Here is a 19,331-nt window from a genome sequence, read left to right as displayed (position 1 = left end):
ATAACCACCCTAAAAAGTTTTCTATACCTCAGGAGTGCCTGGCTGGCTCGATTGGTAGATCATGCTACTCTGGATCTCGGGGTTGTGAGTTTGAACCCCACCTTGGGTATAGAGATTACTCAAAAATAAAATCTTACAAAACTAAAAGTTTGTGTACTTCATTTACTCATTTTATAGTTATTATGTGTAATATTCAATAACTAATATACTTGTAAGATAACAATTAATATAGATGTTAGTCTAAATGAAGTGCTATACTTGTAGTAATAAGACGTGGAGAATATTGCACCCCTCCTCCAAATCTGTCCTTTTCCTTTCCTTAAAATCATCGCTGCTTGTTCTTTTGCATTGTACCATGTCTTCCTGTACAATATTCAGAGTGTGATCAGCTCTCCTCCTTTCCCTTCTATTCCGCCCCTTCTCTCTCTCTCCTTTGTCCCTCTGGACTGTCCTCTTTTATGACCCCCAAACTCCTGGCTTTAACTGCAACCAGAGTTCTTATCACTACAACAGGTTGCAGTACTTTACCTTTGCAAACTATACTTAGGCGAGTATAGTTTGACAAGGTAAGTTTTTAGTTTCTACACGTATTTATTGCCTCAAAGGAACCAGGGGGAAACCCCAAGACCAATATCAAACCTTTTTTCTATTGACTTTATGCCTTTGACTCCTTACCAAAAAGGTAGAAATGTTAAATTCAAAATTCTCACATATAATCATCTCACAAAATAATTGAGTCAATCTTGTGCAATCCTGTTCATTTTTCAGATTTTCTATAAAAGTTCTTTGAAAATAGTTTTTTTAAATGTTTATTTATTTTTGAGACACTGGGAGAGACAGAATGCAAGCAGCAGAGGTGCAGACAGAGGACACAGAATCGGAAGTGGGCTCCAGGCTCTGAGCTGTCAGCTTGTGTGCAGCTTCCAGTTGAGGAATCCCATTGAGAATGAAGTATCTTGGTGTCAGCCTGGAGCTGTTGACTCCATACATGATAGTCAATGCAAAGCACGTTACTTTCTATACCAATAAAAATGTCCTATACAAGAAGATGGTAGGACATTAATTTTATTCCGAATAAAAGATGAACAACAATCATAATTATTTTAGTTACTTTTGGTGTATTATGTTTAGTCCAAATAACTATGAAAATTATATTGGATGGGGAAAGCATTCTTAATTTGTTTGTTTTTTGAAAACAGTTCCATCTACTGTTCTTCTATGTCCTGGTATGTGGATTTAACCTGAAAGATTTTTGCTTGAAATTATGACTTCAGGATCTCTCTCTTTTCTGTTTGTTTCTGAGAAAAATCCTCTTATGTTTAAAAGTCTTTCCTTAGCTATTGTTTGCAACTTGACTTATTCATTTTCGCACAGCAACATATTTTATATTTTATTGCATTTATAAAAATTAATTTATATATTCCTTTGTTATATTTCAGTCTACCCCATTAAACAGTGTTTTCAAAAGTTCTAATTTTGATTGTTTGAATTTTATCTCTCCATTGTGTGTGTGTGTGTGAAAGAGAGAGAGAGAGAGAGAGAGAGACAGACAGAGAAAGAGAAAGAGAAAGAAGAAAGAAAGAGAAAGAGAAAGAGAAAGAGAAGAAAGACAGAGCAATTTAGCCTCAGGTAGTGTTGTGTGATTTTTACCCATTACTTTTAACAAGTGAAAACTTTCAAGTGATGCCATACAAAAATATGTTCAACATATAAAAATGATAAAAGCAATTTTCCTTCTAGAAAGTACGAAAAGATTAGAACCAAAGGCTTGTTAAAGCAAATTGCCCAACTGTAAAATGAGCAAACCATGGAACATTAAGTATACCTTGGAAATTTCACCACAACTTGGAACATATAAGCAAAATATAGTGAATTCATAATTATTGTTAGTATTATTACATTATTTTGCTTTACAAAATAAATGAGACAATCTAGGCATTCCATAAACCTTTAGGCTCCTTACATCTCACTCAGAGCAAAAGTGACATCCCTGTATTTATTTACAACATCCTGTACAATTAGAACTCTTTGGCATCTCTAGGATTGCCTCCCACTGCTCTAACCTGATCCCCTCAGCCTCTCCGTGCCTACTGGATTCTTCTCAAATTCAGCAAGCATGTGTACAATCCATGGCATTTCCACTTGCCACTTTCACTGCCTGCTTTGTTATTTGCCAGAAAATACCGTGCTAAATACCTTCACCAGTTCCAGGTCTGATCTCAGTGTCAGACCCAAGGTAAGGCTTTCCTTACCCTAATCCAAAACCGCAAACCCTAGACCTCTGCCAAACTTGGCATAATCTCTTCCTCGCCACATTTTCTGTACTCCACAGCAATTACCATGTTCCTTGGTCGCTCACCAGAATTTTAAAAATCTATATGCACAGGAATTGTTGTCTATTTGTTCACTGCTGTGTCCCTTGCACTTAACATAGTAACTGGCACAAGAAAAGAGTTGTAGAATGAATGGATGGATGGATTTCAAAATGTCCTTTTTGGTTGATCCTCTTGCTTGTATATAAATACCTTAACAAATTAGTGTGTGTATGGAAATATCAGAGTATCTGGAGTATGGGGAAACATGGTTTGCAAGATGCTTGGAATCCTAAAGATTTTGTTTGTTTGTTTGTTTGTTTCTTTTTTCTTTCTTTCTTTTTGTTGTGAAATTAGAGATAATTAAAACTGACTTGAGTACTTGCAGTAAAGGCAAGTAATTGCCTTTTGTATTATTTTGCACACTTGAAGGTCATACATATGATGAACAAGAAAAGTTTATAGGAAAGTAGATTAGGGTTGTTGGATTGTTATTCAATCATGCAGATAGAAATCCCTGGTAAGACAAAAAGATTCCTGTCATCAGATGTATTAAAGCAAAGGGAGGATGACATATGTCACGAATGTTGTCATGGGGAAGTTGGGGTCCACTATCACTGGAATTCCTTCCAACTCTTGCACTAATTCATTTTCACTGGTAGAGATTTTACCACTTCCCAAGGAAGACTGTTCCATCCACAGGGTGAAGACATTATTGTGCAGTCTTTTCCAAAGTTCTGATTTTGATTGCTTTTCTATTATTGTGCAGACATTTGCTTGCCTATAATATTACCTCTTTGGTCCTTATCACATGAGCACTACTGTGCCTAAACCACACTTAATTTTTCCCCCACTTCTCCTCCCTCATAAAGGCAGTTTGTGAATCCCTTTGGTTTCAGAAGTCTCAAGAATGAGGTAACTAGTCCTCCACATTCAGCCACCCTCTAAATCCAATCCCTGCTATCTAGTTGCAGATTTTCTGTACATCTTTATATAATTTTTCCCTCTGGATCACCCACACCCACCCTGGTGTTTTAAAATCTCCATTTGTAACTGGTATTGCTCAGGAAATTGTACAGCATTGGTTAGGAACGCTATATAACAACTCTTAGTGCTTTCTCTGGGGGCTTTTCCAAGAAAAAGGGGAAAATGCTTCTGATGCTACACAGAATAGATGTCCCATAGGTCATCTCTGATGGGGGGGGAGGTGAATTTAGCTGTGGTGAAACTAGATCTACACAGACATCTCCTGGTATCTGATATAGAGTGTTCCTATGAATGGTATGAAGCAAAGAAGCAATTACGATGTATTTAAGTGGAAAATTTTGTGAGCATTTCTGGACCTGTCTTGGGCTTTTCTGATACGTTAGGGCACATCTGTTAATGGATGCACAAAATAAATGGAGATAAAGCACAGATGCTCACAGACACACTTCAAAGCTGTGAGAGCTTGATGCTGACCATGCTGAGTGTGGTTCCCAGGGAAGGAGCTTGGCAGGACCACTCTGTCTGCTCGGTGTTCATTGCCTCTGCAACAGGTCACTGTAAAAGAAACACTGACTGCTAGTATTGCTTGAGCCTTTTTTTATAAAGTGAAAATCTTTGATTCTTTTGTTATCAAAGAGTACCAATGTGGGTCTTTTGTAAAAGTGAGGTGGCATAACACAAACTTTTCAAAAAGTGGAGAAATACCTGTATTTAGAATATATTTGAGCCAGGAGGAAAGTGTCACAGTTAGCCTTAAATTTTACAACTTTTCTCTAATGGAACATGTGAACTGGTCCGGTATCCATTGCAATATAAACATCAAACTATAGCTGCCTTCCGTGAATTCCTCAATTCTAGCATCAAACTGAACATGCACCTGCTCTATAAGTCAAAAATTCCACCCCTGGGTATTTACAATAAGAAATCTGAAAATATGTCTATACAAAGACTTGCCATGAATGTTTAGAACAAGTTTATCCATAATAGCCCCAATTAGGAAACAAAGGAATCCAATATGCAATTAGTGAATAATGAATTTGTAGTAAATCCATACATAGATTACAAGAAACAATTAAAAGAGAATATATCACCATACTCATGAAGTATCATGCTCCCTGATTTCAAATTATGTCGCAAAGCATCGTAATCAAAACCGTATGTATTGACATTCAAACAGAATAGACAAGTGGAACAGAGTCAAGAGCCATAGACCCCTATCTTACACCACTCACAAAAATTAACTCAAAGTGGATTAAAAACTTACATGGGAGATGTGAAACCATAAAACTTCTGAAGAAAATGCAGGGACAATCTCCTTGACTTCAGTCTTGGCAATGGATTTTTTTAATTAACGCTAAAACAGTGGAACAAAAAGCAAAAATCAAGTGGGATTGCATAAAACTAAAAACTTTCTGTGCAGCAAATGGGTGATGAGCATAAAGAGGGCACTTCTTGAGATGAACACTGGATGTATATGTAAGTGATGAATCACTGGAGTCTATTTCTGAAACCAGTACAACACTGTATGTTAACTAACTTGATATAAGTAAAAAATAAAAAAAAAAAAAACCCCTCTGCACAGTGAAAGAAACAATCAACAAAATGAAAAGTCAACTTGCAGACTGGAAGAAGATATTGCAAACTATATTCTGGTGAGGGGTTAATACCCAAAATATATAAGCAATACTCACTCTAAATGTCAGTGTCAATAAGCAAGCTTGTACAAGATGTATACAAAGAAATTTTTCAAGCTGGAAAGGAGTGGCAGAATATATTCGACATGGTGAATCAAAAAAATATTCAGCCAAGAATTCTTTATCCAGCAAAGATGTAATTCAATAAAAGGAGAGAATGTTCAGCGTCGCTCCTTATCGGGAAATACAAATCAAAACCACACTCAGGTATCACCTCACGCCAGTCAGAGTGGCCAAAATGAACAAAATCAGAGACTATAGATGCTGGAGAGGATGTGGAGAAAACGGGAACCCTCTTGCACTGTTGGGGGAATGCAAATTGGTGCAAGCCGCTCTGGAAAGCATGTGTTGAGGTTCCTCGAAATTAAAAATAGACCTACCCTATGACCCAGCAGTAGCACTGCTAGGAATTTATCCAAGGGATACAGGAGTACTGATGCATAGGGGCACTTGTACCCCAATGTTCATAGCAGCACTGTCAACAATAGCCAAATTATGGAAAGAGCCTAAATGTCCTCAACTGATGAATGGATAAAGAAATTGTGGTTTATACACAATGGAATACGAACGTGGCAATGAGAAAAAATGAAATATGGCCTTTTGTAGCAACATGGAATGGAACTGGAGAGTGTAATGCTAATTGAATAAGCCATACAGAGAAAGACAGATACCATATGGTTTCACTCTTATGTGGATCCTGAGAAACTTAACAGGAACCCATGGGGGAGGGGAAGGAAAAAAAAAAAAGAGTTAGAGTGGGAGAGAGCCAACAGCATAAGAGACTCTTAAAAACTGAGAACAAACTGAGGGTTGATGGGGGTGGGAGGGAGAGGAGAGTGGGTGATGGGTATTGAGGAGGGCATCTTTTGGGATGAGCACTGGGTGTTGTATGGAAACCAATTTGTCAATAAATTTCATATATATAAAAAAAAACAAATAGAAGGAGAGATAAAAAAAAATTCCCAGACTAACAAAAACTAAAGGAGATCATGACCACTAAATCAGCCCTGCAAGAAAGTTTAAGGGGGATTTCTGAGGGGATAAAAGATTGAAACAAAACAAAAAAGACCAAAAGCATCAAAGACTAGAAAGGAATAGAGAACACCACCAGAATCTCCAACTCTACAGGCAGCACAATGCAATAAATCCATATCTTTCAGTACTCCCTCTAAATGTCAATGGACTAAATGCTCCAATCAAAAGACATAGGGTAAACACAATTGATAAGAAAACAAGATCCATCCTGTGCGGTTTACAAGAGAACCCATTTTAGACCTAAAGACACCCTTGGATTGAGAGTAAGGGGATGGAAAACCATATATAATGCTAATTAATTAGCATTCACCAAAAGAAAGTCAAAGTAGCCATATTTATATCAGACAAGCTAGATTGCAGAATAAAGATTTAACATGAGATGAAGAAGTGCATTATGTCATACATAATTAAGTAGTTTATCCACCAAGTAGATTAACAATTGTAAACATTTATGCCTCCAACATTAGAGAACCCAAATATATAAACCAACTAATGACAAACATACAGAAACTCATTGATAATAATACTGTAATAATAGGGGACCTAAGCCCCCACTTACAACAATGGACAGATCATCTAAGCAGAAAATCAATAAGGAAACAATGGCTTTGAATGACACACTGGATTGGATGGTCTTAACAGATACATTCAGAACATTTCATCCTAAAGCAGTGGAATACACATTCTTCTTGAGTGCACATGGACCATTCTCCAGAATAGATCACATACTGGGACACAAATCGCCATCAACACGTACAAAAGATTGAGAGTCATGTTGTGCATATTTTCAACCACAACGTTAATGAACCTCAAAATCAACCACAAGAAAAAATTTGGAAAGACAATGTATACTTTGAGATTAAAGAACATCCTACTAAAAATGAATGAGTTAACCAAAAGTTAAGAGGAATTAAAAAAGTAAATTGAAGCCAATGAAAATGATAACACCATGGCCCAAAACATCTGGAATGTAGCAAAGGCAGTCTTAAGAGGGGAACTATATAGCAATCCAGGTCTTCCTAAAGAAGGAGAAAGGTCTTCAGATAGACAACCTAATCTTACACCTTAAACAGTAGAAAAAGACCATCAATAAAATCTAAAACACAGAAAATTGGAGATAATAAAGATTAGAGCAAAAATCAATGATATCAAAACAAAAAAAACAAAACAACAAAAAAAACAGTAGAACAGATCAAGGAACCAGTAGCTGGGTCTTTGAAAAGAATTACCAAGATTGATAAACCCCTGTGCATTTTGATCAAAAAGAAAATGAAAGGACCCAAATAAATAAAAGAAGAATGAAGAGGAGAGATCACAACCAACACTGCAGAAATACAAAGAATAATAAGATAATATTATGAGCAATTATATGCCAATAATTGGGCAATCTGGAAGAAATGGACAAATTCCTAGAAACATACACTATCAAAACTAAAACCAGAAGAAATAGCAAATTTGAGCAAACCCATAACCAGTAAAGAAATTGAATAAGTAATCTAAAATCTCCCAAAAAACCAGAGTCCATAGCTGGAAGGCTTTCCAGGGGAATTCTACTGAACACTTAAAGAAGACTTAACACCTATTCTTTTTAAGCTGTTAAAAAAAATAGAAATGAAAGGAAAACTTCCAAACTCATTTTGTGAGGTCAGTGTTACCTCGAATCCAAAACCAAAGTTCCCACTAAAAAGGAGAACAATACACCAATGTCCCTGATGAAGGTGGGTGCAAAAATCCTCAACAAGATACTAACCAACTGGATCCAACAATACATTAAGAGAATTATTCACCACAATCAAGTGGGATTTATACCTGGAATGCAGGGTTGGTTCAATATCCACAAATCAATCAATGTGATACATCACATTAATAAAAGAAAGGACAAGAACCACATGATACTCTCAAGAGATGTAGAGAAAGCATTTGACAATACAGCATCCTTTCTTGATAATAACCCTCAAGAAAGTAGGGATAGAAGGATCATACCTCAAGATCATAAAAGCCATATTGCAAAAGACCCACCATTAATATAATCCTCAATGGGAAAAAACTGAGAGCTTCCCCCCTAAGGTCAGGAACACGATAGGGATGTCCACTCTTGCCACTGTTATTTAACATAGTATTAGAAGTCCTAGCCTCAGCAATCAGACAACACAAAGAAATGAAAGGCATCCAAATTGGCAGGAGGATATCAAACTTTGGCTATTTGCAGACATCATGTTACTCTATATGGAAAACCCATAATATTCCACAAAAAAACTGCTAGAACTGATTAATGAATTCAACAAAGTCACAGGATATAAAATCAATGCACGGAAACCTGTTGCATTTCTATACTCCAATAATGAAGCAGCAGAAAGAGAAATCAAGGAATCAATACCATTTACAACTGCACCAAAAACCATAAAATATATAATAATAAAACTAACCAAAGAGGTGAAAAATCTATACACTGAAAATTATAAAAAGCTTGTGAAAGAAATTGAAGAAGACACAAAAGAATGGAAAAAGATTCCATGCTCCAGGATAGGAAGAACAAATATTGTTAAAATGTCAATAGTACCCAAAGCAATCTACATATTCAATGCAATCCCTATCAAAATAACACCAGCATTCTTCACAGAGCTAAAACAAATAATCCTAAAATTTGTATAGGGAACCAGAAAAGACCCCGAATAGCCAAAGCGATCTTGAAAAAGAAAACCAAAGCAGGAGGCATCACAATCCCAGACTTCAAGCTATACTACAAAGCTGTAATCATCAAGACAGTATGGTACTAGTACAAGAAACAGATGCTCAGATCAATGGAACAGAATAGAGAACCCAGAAATGGGCCCACAAACATATGGCCAACTAATCTTTGACAAAGCAAGAAAGAATATCCAATGGAATAAAGACAGTGTCTTCAGCAAGTGGTGCTGGGAAAACTGGACAGCGACATGCAGAAGAATGAACGTGAACCACTTTCTTACACCATACACAAAAATAAACTCAAAATGGATGAAAGACCTAAAGGTAAGACAGGAAGCCATCCAAACCCTCAAGGAGAAAGCAGGCAAAAACCTCTTTGATCTTTGCCACAGCAACTTCTTACTCAACACATCTCCAGAGGCAAGGGAAACAAAAGCAAAAATGAACTACTGGGATCTCATGAAAATAAAAAGTGTCTGCACAGCGAAGGAAACAATCACCAAAACTAAAAGGCAACTGACAGAATGGGAGAAGATATTTGCAAACGACACATCAGGTAAAAGGTTAGTGTCCAAAATCTATAAAGAACTTATCAAACTCAACACCCAAAAAACAAAGAATCTAGTGAAGAAATGGGCAGTAGACATGAATAGACACTTCTCCAAAGAAGACATCCAGATGGCCAACCAACACATGGCAAAATTCTCAACATCACTCATCCTCAGGGAAATAACAAATCAAAACCACAATGAGATACCACCTTACACCTGTCAGAATGGCTAACATTAACAACTTAGGCAGCAACAGATGTTGGTGAAGATGCAGAAAACAAGGGTCTCTTTTGCATTGTTGGTGGGAATGCAAGCTGGTGCAGCCACTCTGGAAAACAGTATGGAGGTTCCTCAAAAAACTAAAAATAGAACTACCCTACGACCCAGCAATTGCACTGCTAGGTATTTATCCAAGGGATACAGGTGTTCTTTTCAAAGGGACACATGCACCCCCATGTTTATAGCAGCACTATCAACAATAGCCAAAGTATGGAAAGAGCCCAAATGTCCATTGATGGATGAATGGATAAAGAAGATGTGGTATATATATATATATACATATATATATATATATATATATCCATCCCAGTGGAGTATTACTCAGCAATCAAAAAGAATGAAATCTTGCCATTTGCAACTACATGGATGGAACTAGAGGATATTATGGTAAGCGAAATTAATCTGTCAGAGAAAGACAAGTATCATATGACTTCACTCATATGAGGACTTTCAGATACAAACAGATGCACATAAGGGAAGGGAAACAAAAATAATATAAAAACAGGGAGGGGGACAAAACGTGAGGGACTCATAAATATGGAGAACAAACAGAGGGTTACTGGAGGGGGTGTGGGAGGGGGGATGTGCTAAATGCGTAAGGGGCACTAAGGAATCTACTCCTGAAATCATTGTTGCACTATATGCTAGCTAGTTCGGATGTAAATTAAAAAAAAAAAAATTAGAAAGCCATAGGATGTACATGCCCATGTGAACTGGCCAAAGGCCCCCAGTATAAGACAAACGGGGCAAAGGCTCCCAGTATAGAACAAACGGGGCAAAGACCCCAGTATAGGATAAAGGTATAGGAATAGGAAATCTCTGGGTGGAAACATCCAAGATTGGGTAAATAAGATTAGGTAAATGGGGCAAAGGCCCCCAGTATAGGACAAAGGTATAAGACACTAGCAGAAAGCTCCTTTCACAGGAAGGAAGGGCCAAATTAAGTAAATAGGCAAATATGGCTATAGACTGCAGATAGGCAAAGTTGCCCAGAGCGGAGCTAATTAGCAAAAGAAAGATGCCTTGTTTACATGCTCTGTCTTTCTTGTCCCCTAAGACAGTTTAGGTAAACAGAGTTGGGGTCTCATATCTGTTGTAAACAACCATCTGTCAGGATTTTGTTTTGTATGACCTAAACCCCTAACACCACATGTCTTCAAAATCCCCTTTTCCCCATGCCCATGAGTTAATGTTCACGGTTTGCGTCTCTTTGTGCACATGCATCACACTTGTAAGCCTTCTGATTTTAATAAAAACAGAGCAACGACCCCTATCCGGGGCTCTTGTCTCCTCCCAGACATTAGCCTCTCTCATATTTTCAATTCTGCATCCTGCTCTCCTGCTGGACAAGAGAGAATTTCAGACCCAGAGTCTATGACACTCATCAAGATAAAAAGCTTCTGCACAGCAAAGGAAACAATCAGAAAAACTGAAAAGCAACCAATGTAATGGGAGAAGAAATTTGCAAATAACATATCAGATAAAGGGTTAGAGTCCAAAATCTGTAAAGAACGTATTAAACTCAACACCCAAAAAACAAATAATCCAGTGAAGAAATGGGCAAAAGACAGGAATAGATACTTCTCCAAAGAAGACATTCAGATGGCCAACTGACACACAAAAGTGTGCTCAACTTCACTCATCATCAGGGAAATTCAAATCAAAACCAGAATGAGATATCACCTCACACCCAGAACAGCTAAAATTAACAACTCAGGCAATGACAGATGTTGGTGATGATGTGGAGAAAGAGGAAATCTTTGTCGCTGATGGTGGGAATGCAAAGTTGTGCAGCCACTCTGGAAAATGGTATGGTGGTTCCTCAAAAAATTAAAAATAGAACTACCCTATGATCCAGTAATTGTAGTATTTGTTCAAAGGACATGGGTGTGCTATTTCAGACAGGCATATGCACCCCAATTTTTATAGCAGAGCTATTGACAATAGCCAAAGTATGGAAAGAGCCTAAATGTCCATTGACAGATGAATGGATAAAGAAGATGTAAATATATATATATATATATATATATATATATATATATATATTATGAAGTATTACTCAGCAATCAAAAAGAATGAAATCTTGCCATTTGCAATAACCTGGATGGGACTAAAGTGTATTATTAAAATTAGTCAGAGAAAGACAAATATCATATGACTTCATTCATATATGGAATTTAAGATACAAAACATGAACATAAGGGAAGCAAAATAATATAAAAACAAGGAGGGGTACAAAACATAAGAGACTTTTAAATATAGAGAACAAACAGGGTTGCTGGGTGGGGGGTTGGGCTATATGGGCAAGAAGCATTAAGGAGGGCACTTGTTGAGATGAGCACTGGTTGTTATATGCAGGCAGTGAATCATTGTATTCTACTCCTGAAATCATTATTGCACTATTTGCTAACTTGGATGTGAATTTAAAAAATAACAATAACTAAAAAGAGATGCTATATAGTCCAAAATAATCCATATAAAATGTTAAAAATAATGGGTAAATTTATGAAGAACATTAAATACAAGATAACACATAAAGCTCATTTTTTTACAAAGCTTATGTAATTTTTATTCCCAATTTTTTCACCACCAATTTTGTACATGACATTGTGCTAAGTTTTGGAGAAGATATAAGATAGGTCTTTCTTACAAAAGGAATTAATTCTGAAAGTCTACACCATTTCAGATCTACTATGCTATGTTGTACCTATAAAAAATATGCCTTCAAGAGTCCTAAGCTATGATTTGGGACAAAATAATTCCTAAGACAATTCCCAATGGCTAAGCTAGGTTCCTTGGGACCCAGATATATCTGATTCCTAATTATCTTTTTTTTCTTATTATAAAAACACACATGGGAAATAAATTCTCCTCTGAGACTGTAGTAGAAATAAATGGGGGCAATTAAGTTTTTCCAGCTCCAAAATTTAGAATATATCACACACACACATACATGCATGCACGAGCATACACACATGCGCCCAAACACAGACACAGAATAGAAAAGTTCCCACCTCCACCTGCCACTTTATGGTGTCAATATAGGTATTAGATTTGTCTTGCAGGACCAAAATCTTCACATAGAAATGAATATGACTTGATCTGTGGATATGTCTTCAGTGTCTCGAAGAACTCCAGTAGCTTTCAGGGTGAGCAGATTTCTGAATTTGGGGTGCATTCTTATTAAAGGGGTGGGTGCTAATTATGATAGCTGACCCAGGAGGAGGCATAAGAGAGTTGCCATATAGGGTTATTCTCCTGACCTTTGAAAAGCCACAGTGTACCCCACTATAAGGCAGATTTTACATACTGGCTTATTTGCTCCATTTTCACTTTGGATAAAAACACTAATGTTTCAGCGACTGAAATACAATCCATATGGGGAGTATTCTAAAGAGAAGTAATCAGTCCCACTGGCTGTTCAAGATACAATTAGCATTTCCAAAAGAAAATGATTTACACTGCCATGGGAGAAAACAAAAGAGTGATGACAGCCTTATTCCGTAGTTTTCTGTTTCTCGTCTACTGTTCCTTTTAGGAAATTGCTTACAGTTCATCTCATAGTTATAATCGTTGAATTATTTCACAGTTCAAAGAGCTCCTAGATTTCATATACTCAGACTTAATCTTTTAAAAAATAAAGATAAAAGATTTTGTAAAAGACATATGAGGAGAGAAGAGTCAAGTTTATACAATCTTAGATTTCCAACAGACACATCTCTGAGGTGGCAGGGAGGTCACCTCACCTCTCATTTGTCCAGGAAGTACTATAAATTTTAACATTGATATTTTTTATCCAAAGAGATGGTTTTCCTTTCAACAGTCCCTCTATAGGACCATCTCCTGTATTTTACTACTTGTAGTTTTCCCCCTAAATTAGCACATTCCAGCCCAACATAGCCCTCTTTTTCAGACTTCCACATCTTATTTGCATCCATCATATGCTCATAACTTTGTTCTTATCCCCTCACAATCTACTATCACACCAAATAGTCTCCTTTTTACTCTTCATAAATGTTTTGTCATTCCTTATTCTCCCACGGCTTCCTTTTCTATGGGCTTTAAAAAATGTGTGGAACATCTCCTTTATACTAGAATAAATTAGTTTGGGAGACGATGTAGGCTGAGAAATATTTGATTCTATGGCTCCCTGAAATTGTGGTTTAGAAAGAAAATAAAGTACTGTTCTAAAGGAAATGTCAATTGTTTTAGTTTCAGATGATGAGTATCTCCATTCACCCTAGGGTCCACTGGAAGAGACTGTAGCCTTAGCACATTAATGTCTCATAAGTTACTGCATTCCCAGTGATACTTCACCCACTATTTATGACGTTAGTGATCCAAAAGCAGAAATAGGTGGCCATTTGATGATATTAGGAAGGGGATTACTATGTTTTTTACCTTTAATATTATGATTCTAGTTTTCTGAATTTAAGTTTCCTCCAAACCAAAAGAGGGCGGGTGTTGGACTAAAATTAGTCCACCAAAATCATTGTCAGGGTGTTCACCAGTTAAGACTGATTACCTTAAAGGTGAGTCCACAAGAAACTTTGAAAATTATTAACATTTCAGAATGGAATAGGTATATCTGACTAAGATAATGAGCCCTTAGAACATGTCAAATATTTCTTCAATCCTTGATCATCCAGTTAGTCACTTAGTGGCCAACTCAGCCTGGAGAATGGACTGTAAATTATGATAACCAAAAACCCTGGACACATCCAGATTCAGCACATCCACTAAATTCAGTCAGTTCATCTTCCCAATATCTAATGTGTAAGTAATGGACCCAAACAGTGTATATGTCACAAAGTCAACATAAAAGATCATATTTAGTGATTGACCTACAAGAAAGACAAATTAGCATTTATGAAGAAGAAAATCCTGCTGGTGAGTTACTCTCCGGACCTTTCTTTTTTCCTGCTTACAGAGCAATTCTGTAACTTCTGTACCATGAACTTCCAACAGGTGTTATGTCATTCCTAAATGACACCAGCCTAACTCCAGTTTCATTCATCCTAAATGGCATCCCCGGGCTGGAAGAAGTACATTTGTGGATCTCCTTCCCCCTGTGTACCATGTACAGCATTGCCATCACAGGAAACTTTGGTCTTATATACCTCATTTACTCTGAAGAAGCCCTACACAGACCTATGTACATTTTCCTAGCCCTTCTATCCTTCACAGATGTGCTCATGTGCACCAGCACTCTTCCCAACACCCTCTGCATATTGTGGTTCAACCTCAAGGAGATTGATTTCAAGGCCTGCCTGGCCCAGATGTTCTTTGTGCACACTTTCACAGGAATGGAGTCTGGGGTGCTCATGCTCATGGCCCTGGACCGCTATGTGGCCATCTGCTATCCCCTGCGCTATGCTGCTATCCTCACAAATTCAGTCATTTCCAAGGCTGGACTCCTCACTTTTCTTAGAGGTGTAACACTTGTTATCCCTTTCACTTTCCTCACCAAGCACCTGCCATACTGCAGGGGCAATGTCATACCTCACACCTACTGTGACCACATGTCTGTGGCCAAGATATCCTGTGGCAATGTTAGGATCAATGCCATATATGGTTTAATGGTTGCCCTACTGATTGGGGGCTTTGACATCCTGTGCATCACAATCTCCTACACTATGATCCTCCGGGCAGTTGTGAGTCTATCATCAGCAGATGCCCGGCAGAAGGCCTTTAGCACATGCACTGCTCACATCTGTGCCATTGTCATCACCTATGTCCCAGCCTTCTTCACCTTCTTTACTCACCGGTTTGGGGGACACACCATTCCTCCACATATACACATTATTATGGCTAATCTCTACCTGCTCATGCCTCCCACAATGAACCCTATTGTGTATGGGGTGAAAACCAAGCAGATATGAGAAATTGTTATTAGATTCTTGTTTAAGGAAAAGAACAATTCTCACAACATTTAAGTAGAGTCTTCTTAGAAGTTAGAATTCTCTTATCCAGGTTGAGATAACCAAGTCTGTAGGGAACTCTACAAATGAAAGCAGTTATCTGGCCACAGGAAATACTTTCATGGAACTTTAATTCTCCTACCTCTTTTTATTTATTTTTATTTTTTTAATGTTTATTTACTTTTGAGAGAGAGAGAGAAAGAGAGAGAGAGAGACAGAGTGTGAGCAGGGGAGGGGCAGAGAGAGAGGGAGACACAGAATCCTAAACAGGTTCCAGGCTCTGAGCTGTCAGCACAGAGCCCAATGCAGGGCTTGAACTCACAGATGGCAAGATCATGACCGGAGCTGAAGTCAGATCCTTAACTGACTGAGCCACCCAAGCTCCCTCTTCCACCTCTTTTTAAAGAGGTAGACACTATGTTCATGTAGACAAAGACTCTCTCTTCTGAAATTCCATGTTCTTCATAGACTTACTCTTAGGGGAGAGTGGTTGGGTCACTAGGACGGGAGTTGAACTTTTTTAAGATTTTAAATCCCTGCTAAAACATGAGCTGTGCTCATCAAAGTCTTTATCTCAGCATTCCCCTGCCAAAACCATTTGGAGTTCATTCCTCTTTCCCAAGTTCTTTTCTCCTGCTTTCATTCCTGAGTTTATCAATTGTATATTCAGCAGTGCATACATATGTTCACCAGAGAACTTTTAAAAGATGTAAGTTGCAGCATATTCATAACACACAGAATGTATGTCCATCAATATCCAAACTGAATAAATAAGTAATTGTGATCTATTCAAGTATAATGTGGAGTGAGAGAGACCAAATAATATGTATTCTATGATTTCATTTAGGTAAAGGTCACAAGCATGTAAAACTAATTTGTAGTCGTAGAAATCAGGATGATGTTTAACTTTGAGAATAAATGCTCAGATAATGATGGAACAGAGTATGAGGGGTGCTTCTGAGGTGCTGCCACTGATTTAGTTCTTGATCTGAATGGCAATTACAGGGTGTATCTGCTTGGTGATACTTATGATGTGTGCTCTTTTTTGCATGAATATTATAGTTCAATAAAATATTTATTTAAAATAATATGTCTTGGGCACACTCTCTGATCTCTCTATACTGAAACATTTTCTTCCTGTACTCTCTGTCCATGACTAACAAAGTATATATATTTTGTTTTTATAGGATGCTAAATTTAGTGTAAATAATACGTATATTTGTACAAATTATGATCAAACAACACACACAAGAGAATCATAAAAAAGTAAAAAAAACTCCATCTTGAAAATCTCTTCCATTTAGTTTCTTTCCAGAGATAGCATCGTATGTGTATTTTTTTTCTTTTTGGTGATTTCTTCTTTTACTCCAAGCTATGTTCAAACTTTAATTTGACTACAAATTACCCTGTTACAGACAATGAGGATTGTAACTCAATTACAATGTTTATCACCTTTGTGTGATAATATCTGTGTGTGTGATTTATGTATGTGTGTGCATATAGTGTATACATGTATATACATGTACTTGTATTTAAATATTTATTAAATGTGTTTTTATAATTTCCTTCTTTCTATATTTCTAACCTCAATGTTTATAAGATATATTTATTTTATTTTATTTTTAATTAAAAAATGTTTAATGTTTATTTATTTAGAGAGAGAGGGAGAGGGGTGCCTGGGTGGCTTAGTCGGTTGGGCATCCGACTTGGACTCAGGTCATGATCTCATGGTCCATGACTTCAAGCCTCACATCAGGCTCTATGCTGACAGTTCAGAGCCTGGAGCCTGCTTCAGAATCTGTGTCTCCCTCTCTCTGCCCCTCACCTGCTCACACTCTCTCTCTCCTTCAAAAATAAATAAACATTAGAGAGAGAGAGAGCACGAGTGGGGGAAGGACAGAGAGAGAGGAAACAGAGAATATGAAGACTGTGCTGGCAGCACAAAGCCTGACATGGAGCTCAAACCTATAAACCATGAGATCATGACCTAGGCTCAAGTCAGACACTCAACCGACAGCCACCCAGGTGCCCCAAATCAGATATATTTTTGATTTCCTAGTCTGAAGATCATTACTACTGCTATGATTCCAGAAATCTTCCTAGATTTGTTTATAATTTGATTGTAATAGTTGAAAGCTAATAAACAGTACTTGAATTCCTATGATTATATGAATATTGATATAAATATTGAGTATGAATATGTATGACTTTACAATGAAGTCAGGATTACATTTCTTTCTATATTTTGTCCAATGTAACCATCCTTATTATTTTTGTAGGAGAATATTTCCAGCATCAATATTTTTCAGAGCTATCTGATAATATATTTCACCCATTAAAAAATGAAAGGATTTCTATGGAAAAGGGGCAAGCAGACAATTAGAAAATAACTTTTATAACAGAAAAGAATGAATGATGGCAAAAATATTTAAGGAAAGGAAAACAGAGTTGCAGAAATCTCACAGAAAGAAAAAAGGCAAGGACATAAAATACGAAAGAAAAATAAAGACATATAGAAGATCTGTCCAAGAGGGCAAAAGTCTGACTTTTAGGGTTTACATTAGGAGAGAAAACTGTTCAGGCAAATGGAGAATTTATCCAAACAACTATGAAATAATATTTCCTATAACAAAATTAAAAATGTGTATTTTAAGAAATATCAAGAAATACCAAAATACCTAGAATATCCTTTATAAAAGATTCAAACCTGGACATACTACTGTTAAATTAAAGACTATAAATATAATGAAAAGATGCTTAAAAATTTCAGGTGGAAAACAAACATTAAAATAATTTTAAAAACTAATGCATGTTTACATAATTGGAAAGGAAACCTACCAACAAACATTGACGTTGCAAGGTCATAGAGCAGTTTTCTTACTTATAAAAATAAATAATTATTAGACTAGACTTCTGCTTTCAATTTAATAATCACTCTAATAGTGAATGGTAAAGTTATTTTAGATATGAAAAAATGAAGAAAGAAGATCTGCATAACAACTTTTCTTAGAAAGTTATTTGAGGATGGGGCACATGGGTGGCTCAGTTGGTTGAGCATCTGACTCTTGATTTCGGCTCGGATCATGATCTTGCAGTTAGTGGGATGGAGACCCATGTTGGGCTCTGCACTGGCAGTGCAGAGGCTGCTTGGGTTTCTCTCTCTCTCTCCCTCTTCCCCTCCCCTACTTGCTCTCTTTCAAAATAAATAAATAAACGTTTTTTAAAAATAAAGTTATTTGAGGATGTACTCCAACAATATGAGAGAATAACCCAAAATATGCTAATACACCATGGAATTTGGGGGTTAGTGGTTTCAGTCTAAGAAAGGAAAATAAGAATTCCCACAACTCTGAATGAAGAAGATTGAAGATGAGAATAATTTCTTGTAAATCAAGTTTCAACGATTATTCTTGTGTTTGGTCACTTTCTTATTACATCACTAGAAACTTACAATTGTTGCCACGACCTGCCTCAAGGATGGTTTAAGTAGGTCAATTCTAAAGATCCTTATAGCTCCTTTTGCGATTTCTTACACATTATTTCTCATTCTCTCTTTCTCTCTCTCTCTCTCTCTCTCCATAACAAGATTAACCATCAGTTTTTTTAGACACAGTAAGAGCTAATTTATTCTAGAGCTTTACATGCATTATCTCTTATTTTGAATCAATTCTGCAGATAGTTATTATTCACTGCATTTTATTTTTAAGGAGACTGAAACTTGGGTGGATTCATTAATTTGCCATGGTCTACAAAGATTTTAGGTAGAAATCTGGGATTTAAACCTAGAAAATTCATGTTGTTGTTGTTTTTTAATTTTATTGTGTTGAGGTAAAAATATTTAACATGAAATTGATCCCCTTAACA

The 19,331-nt window shown here is 36.8% G+C and overlaps 1 protein-coding gene across 1 annotated transcript; it reads left to right on the top strand.

Annotated features, from left to right (window-relative positions):
• The first annotated feature begins 14,519 nt into the window (after positions 1–14,519).
• On the top strand, positions 14,520–15,428 carry LOC115525932 (olfactory receptor 52N1). The gene has a single exon (XM_030333361.1). The coding sequence runs from the start codon at positions 14,520–14,522 to the stop codon at positions 15,426–15,428; it is 909 nt and encodes a 302-aa protein (XP_030189221.1).
• The last annotated feature ends 3,903 nt before the right edge of the window (positions 15,429–19,331 follow it).

This window comes from Lynx canadensis, chromosome D1 (assembly GCF_007474595.2).
Source record: "Lynx canadensis isolate LIC74 chromosome D1, mLynCan4.pri.v2, whole genome shotgun sequence".
NCBI classification, from domain to species: domain Eukaryota; kingdom Metazoa; phylum Chordata; class Mammalia; order Carnivora; family Felidae; genus Lynx; species Lynx canadensis.
Note: the sequence above shows the minus strand (reverse complement) of the source record. Positions and strands in the feature narration are given on the sequence as shown.

Excerpts from the sequence above, each read along its gene's own strand:
- LOC115525932 (XM_030333361.1), top strand. The coding sequence starts at position 14,520 with ATGTCATTCCTAAATGACACCAGCCTAACTCCAGTTTCATTCATCCTA.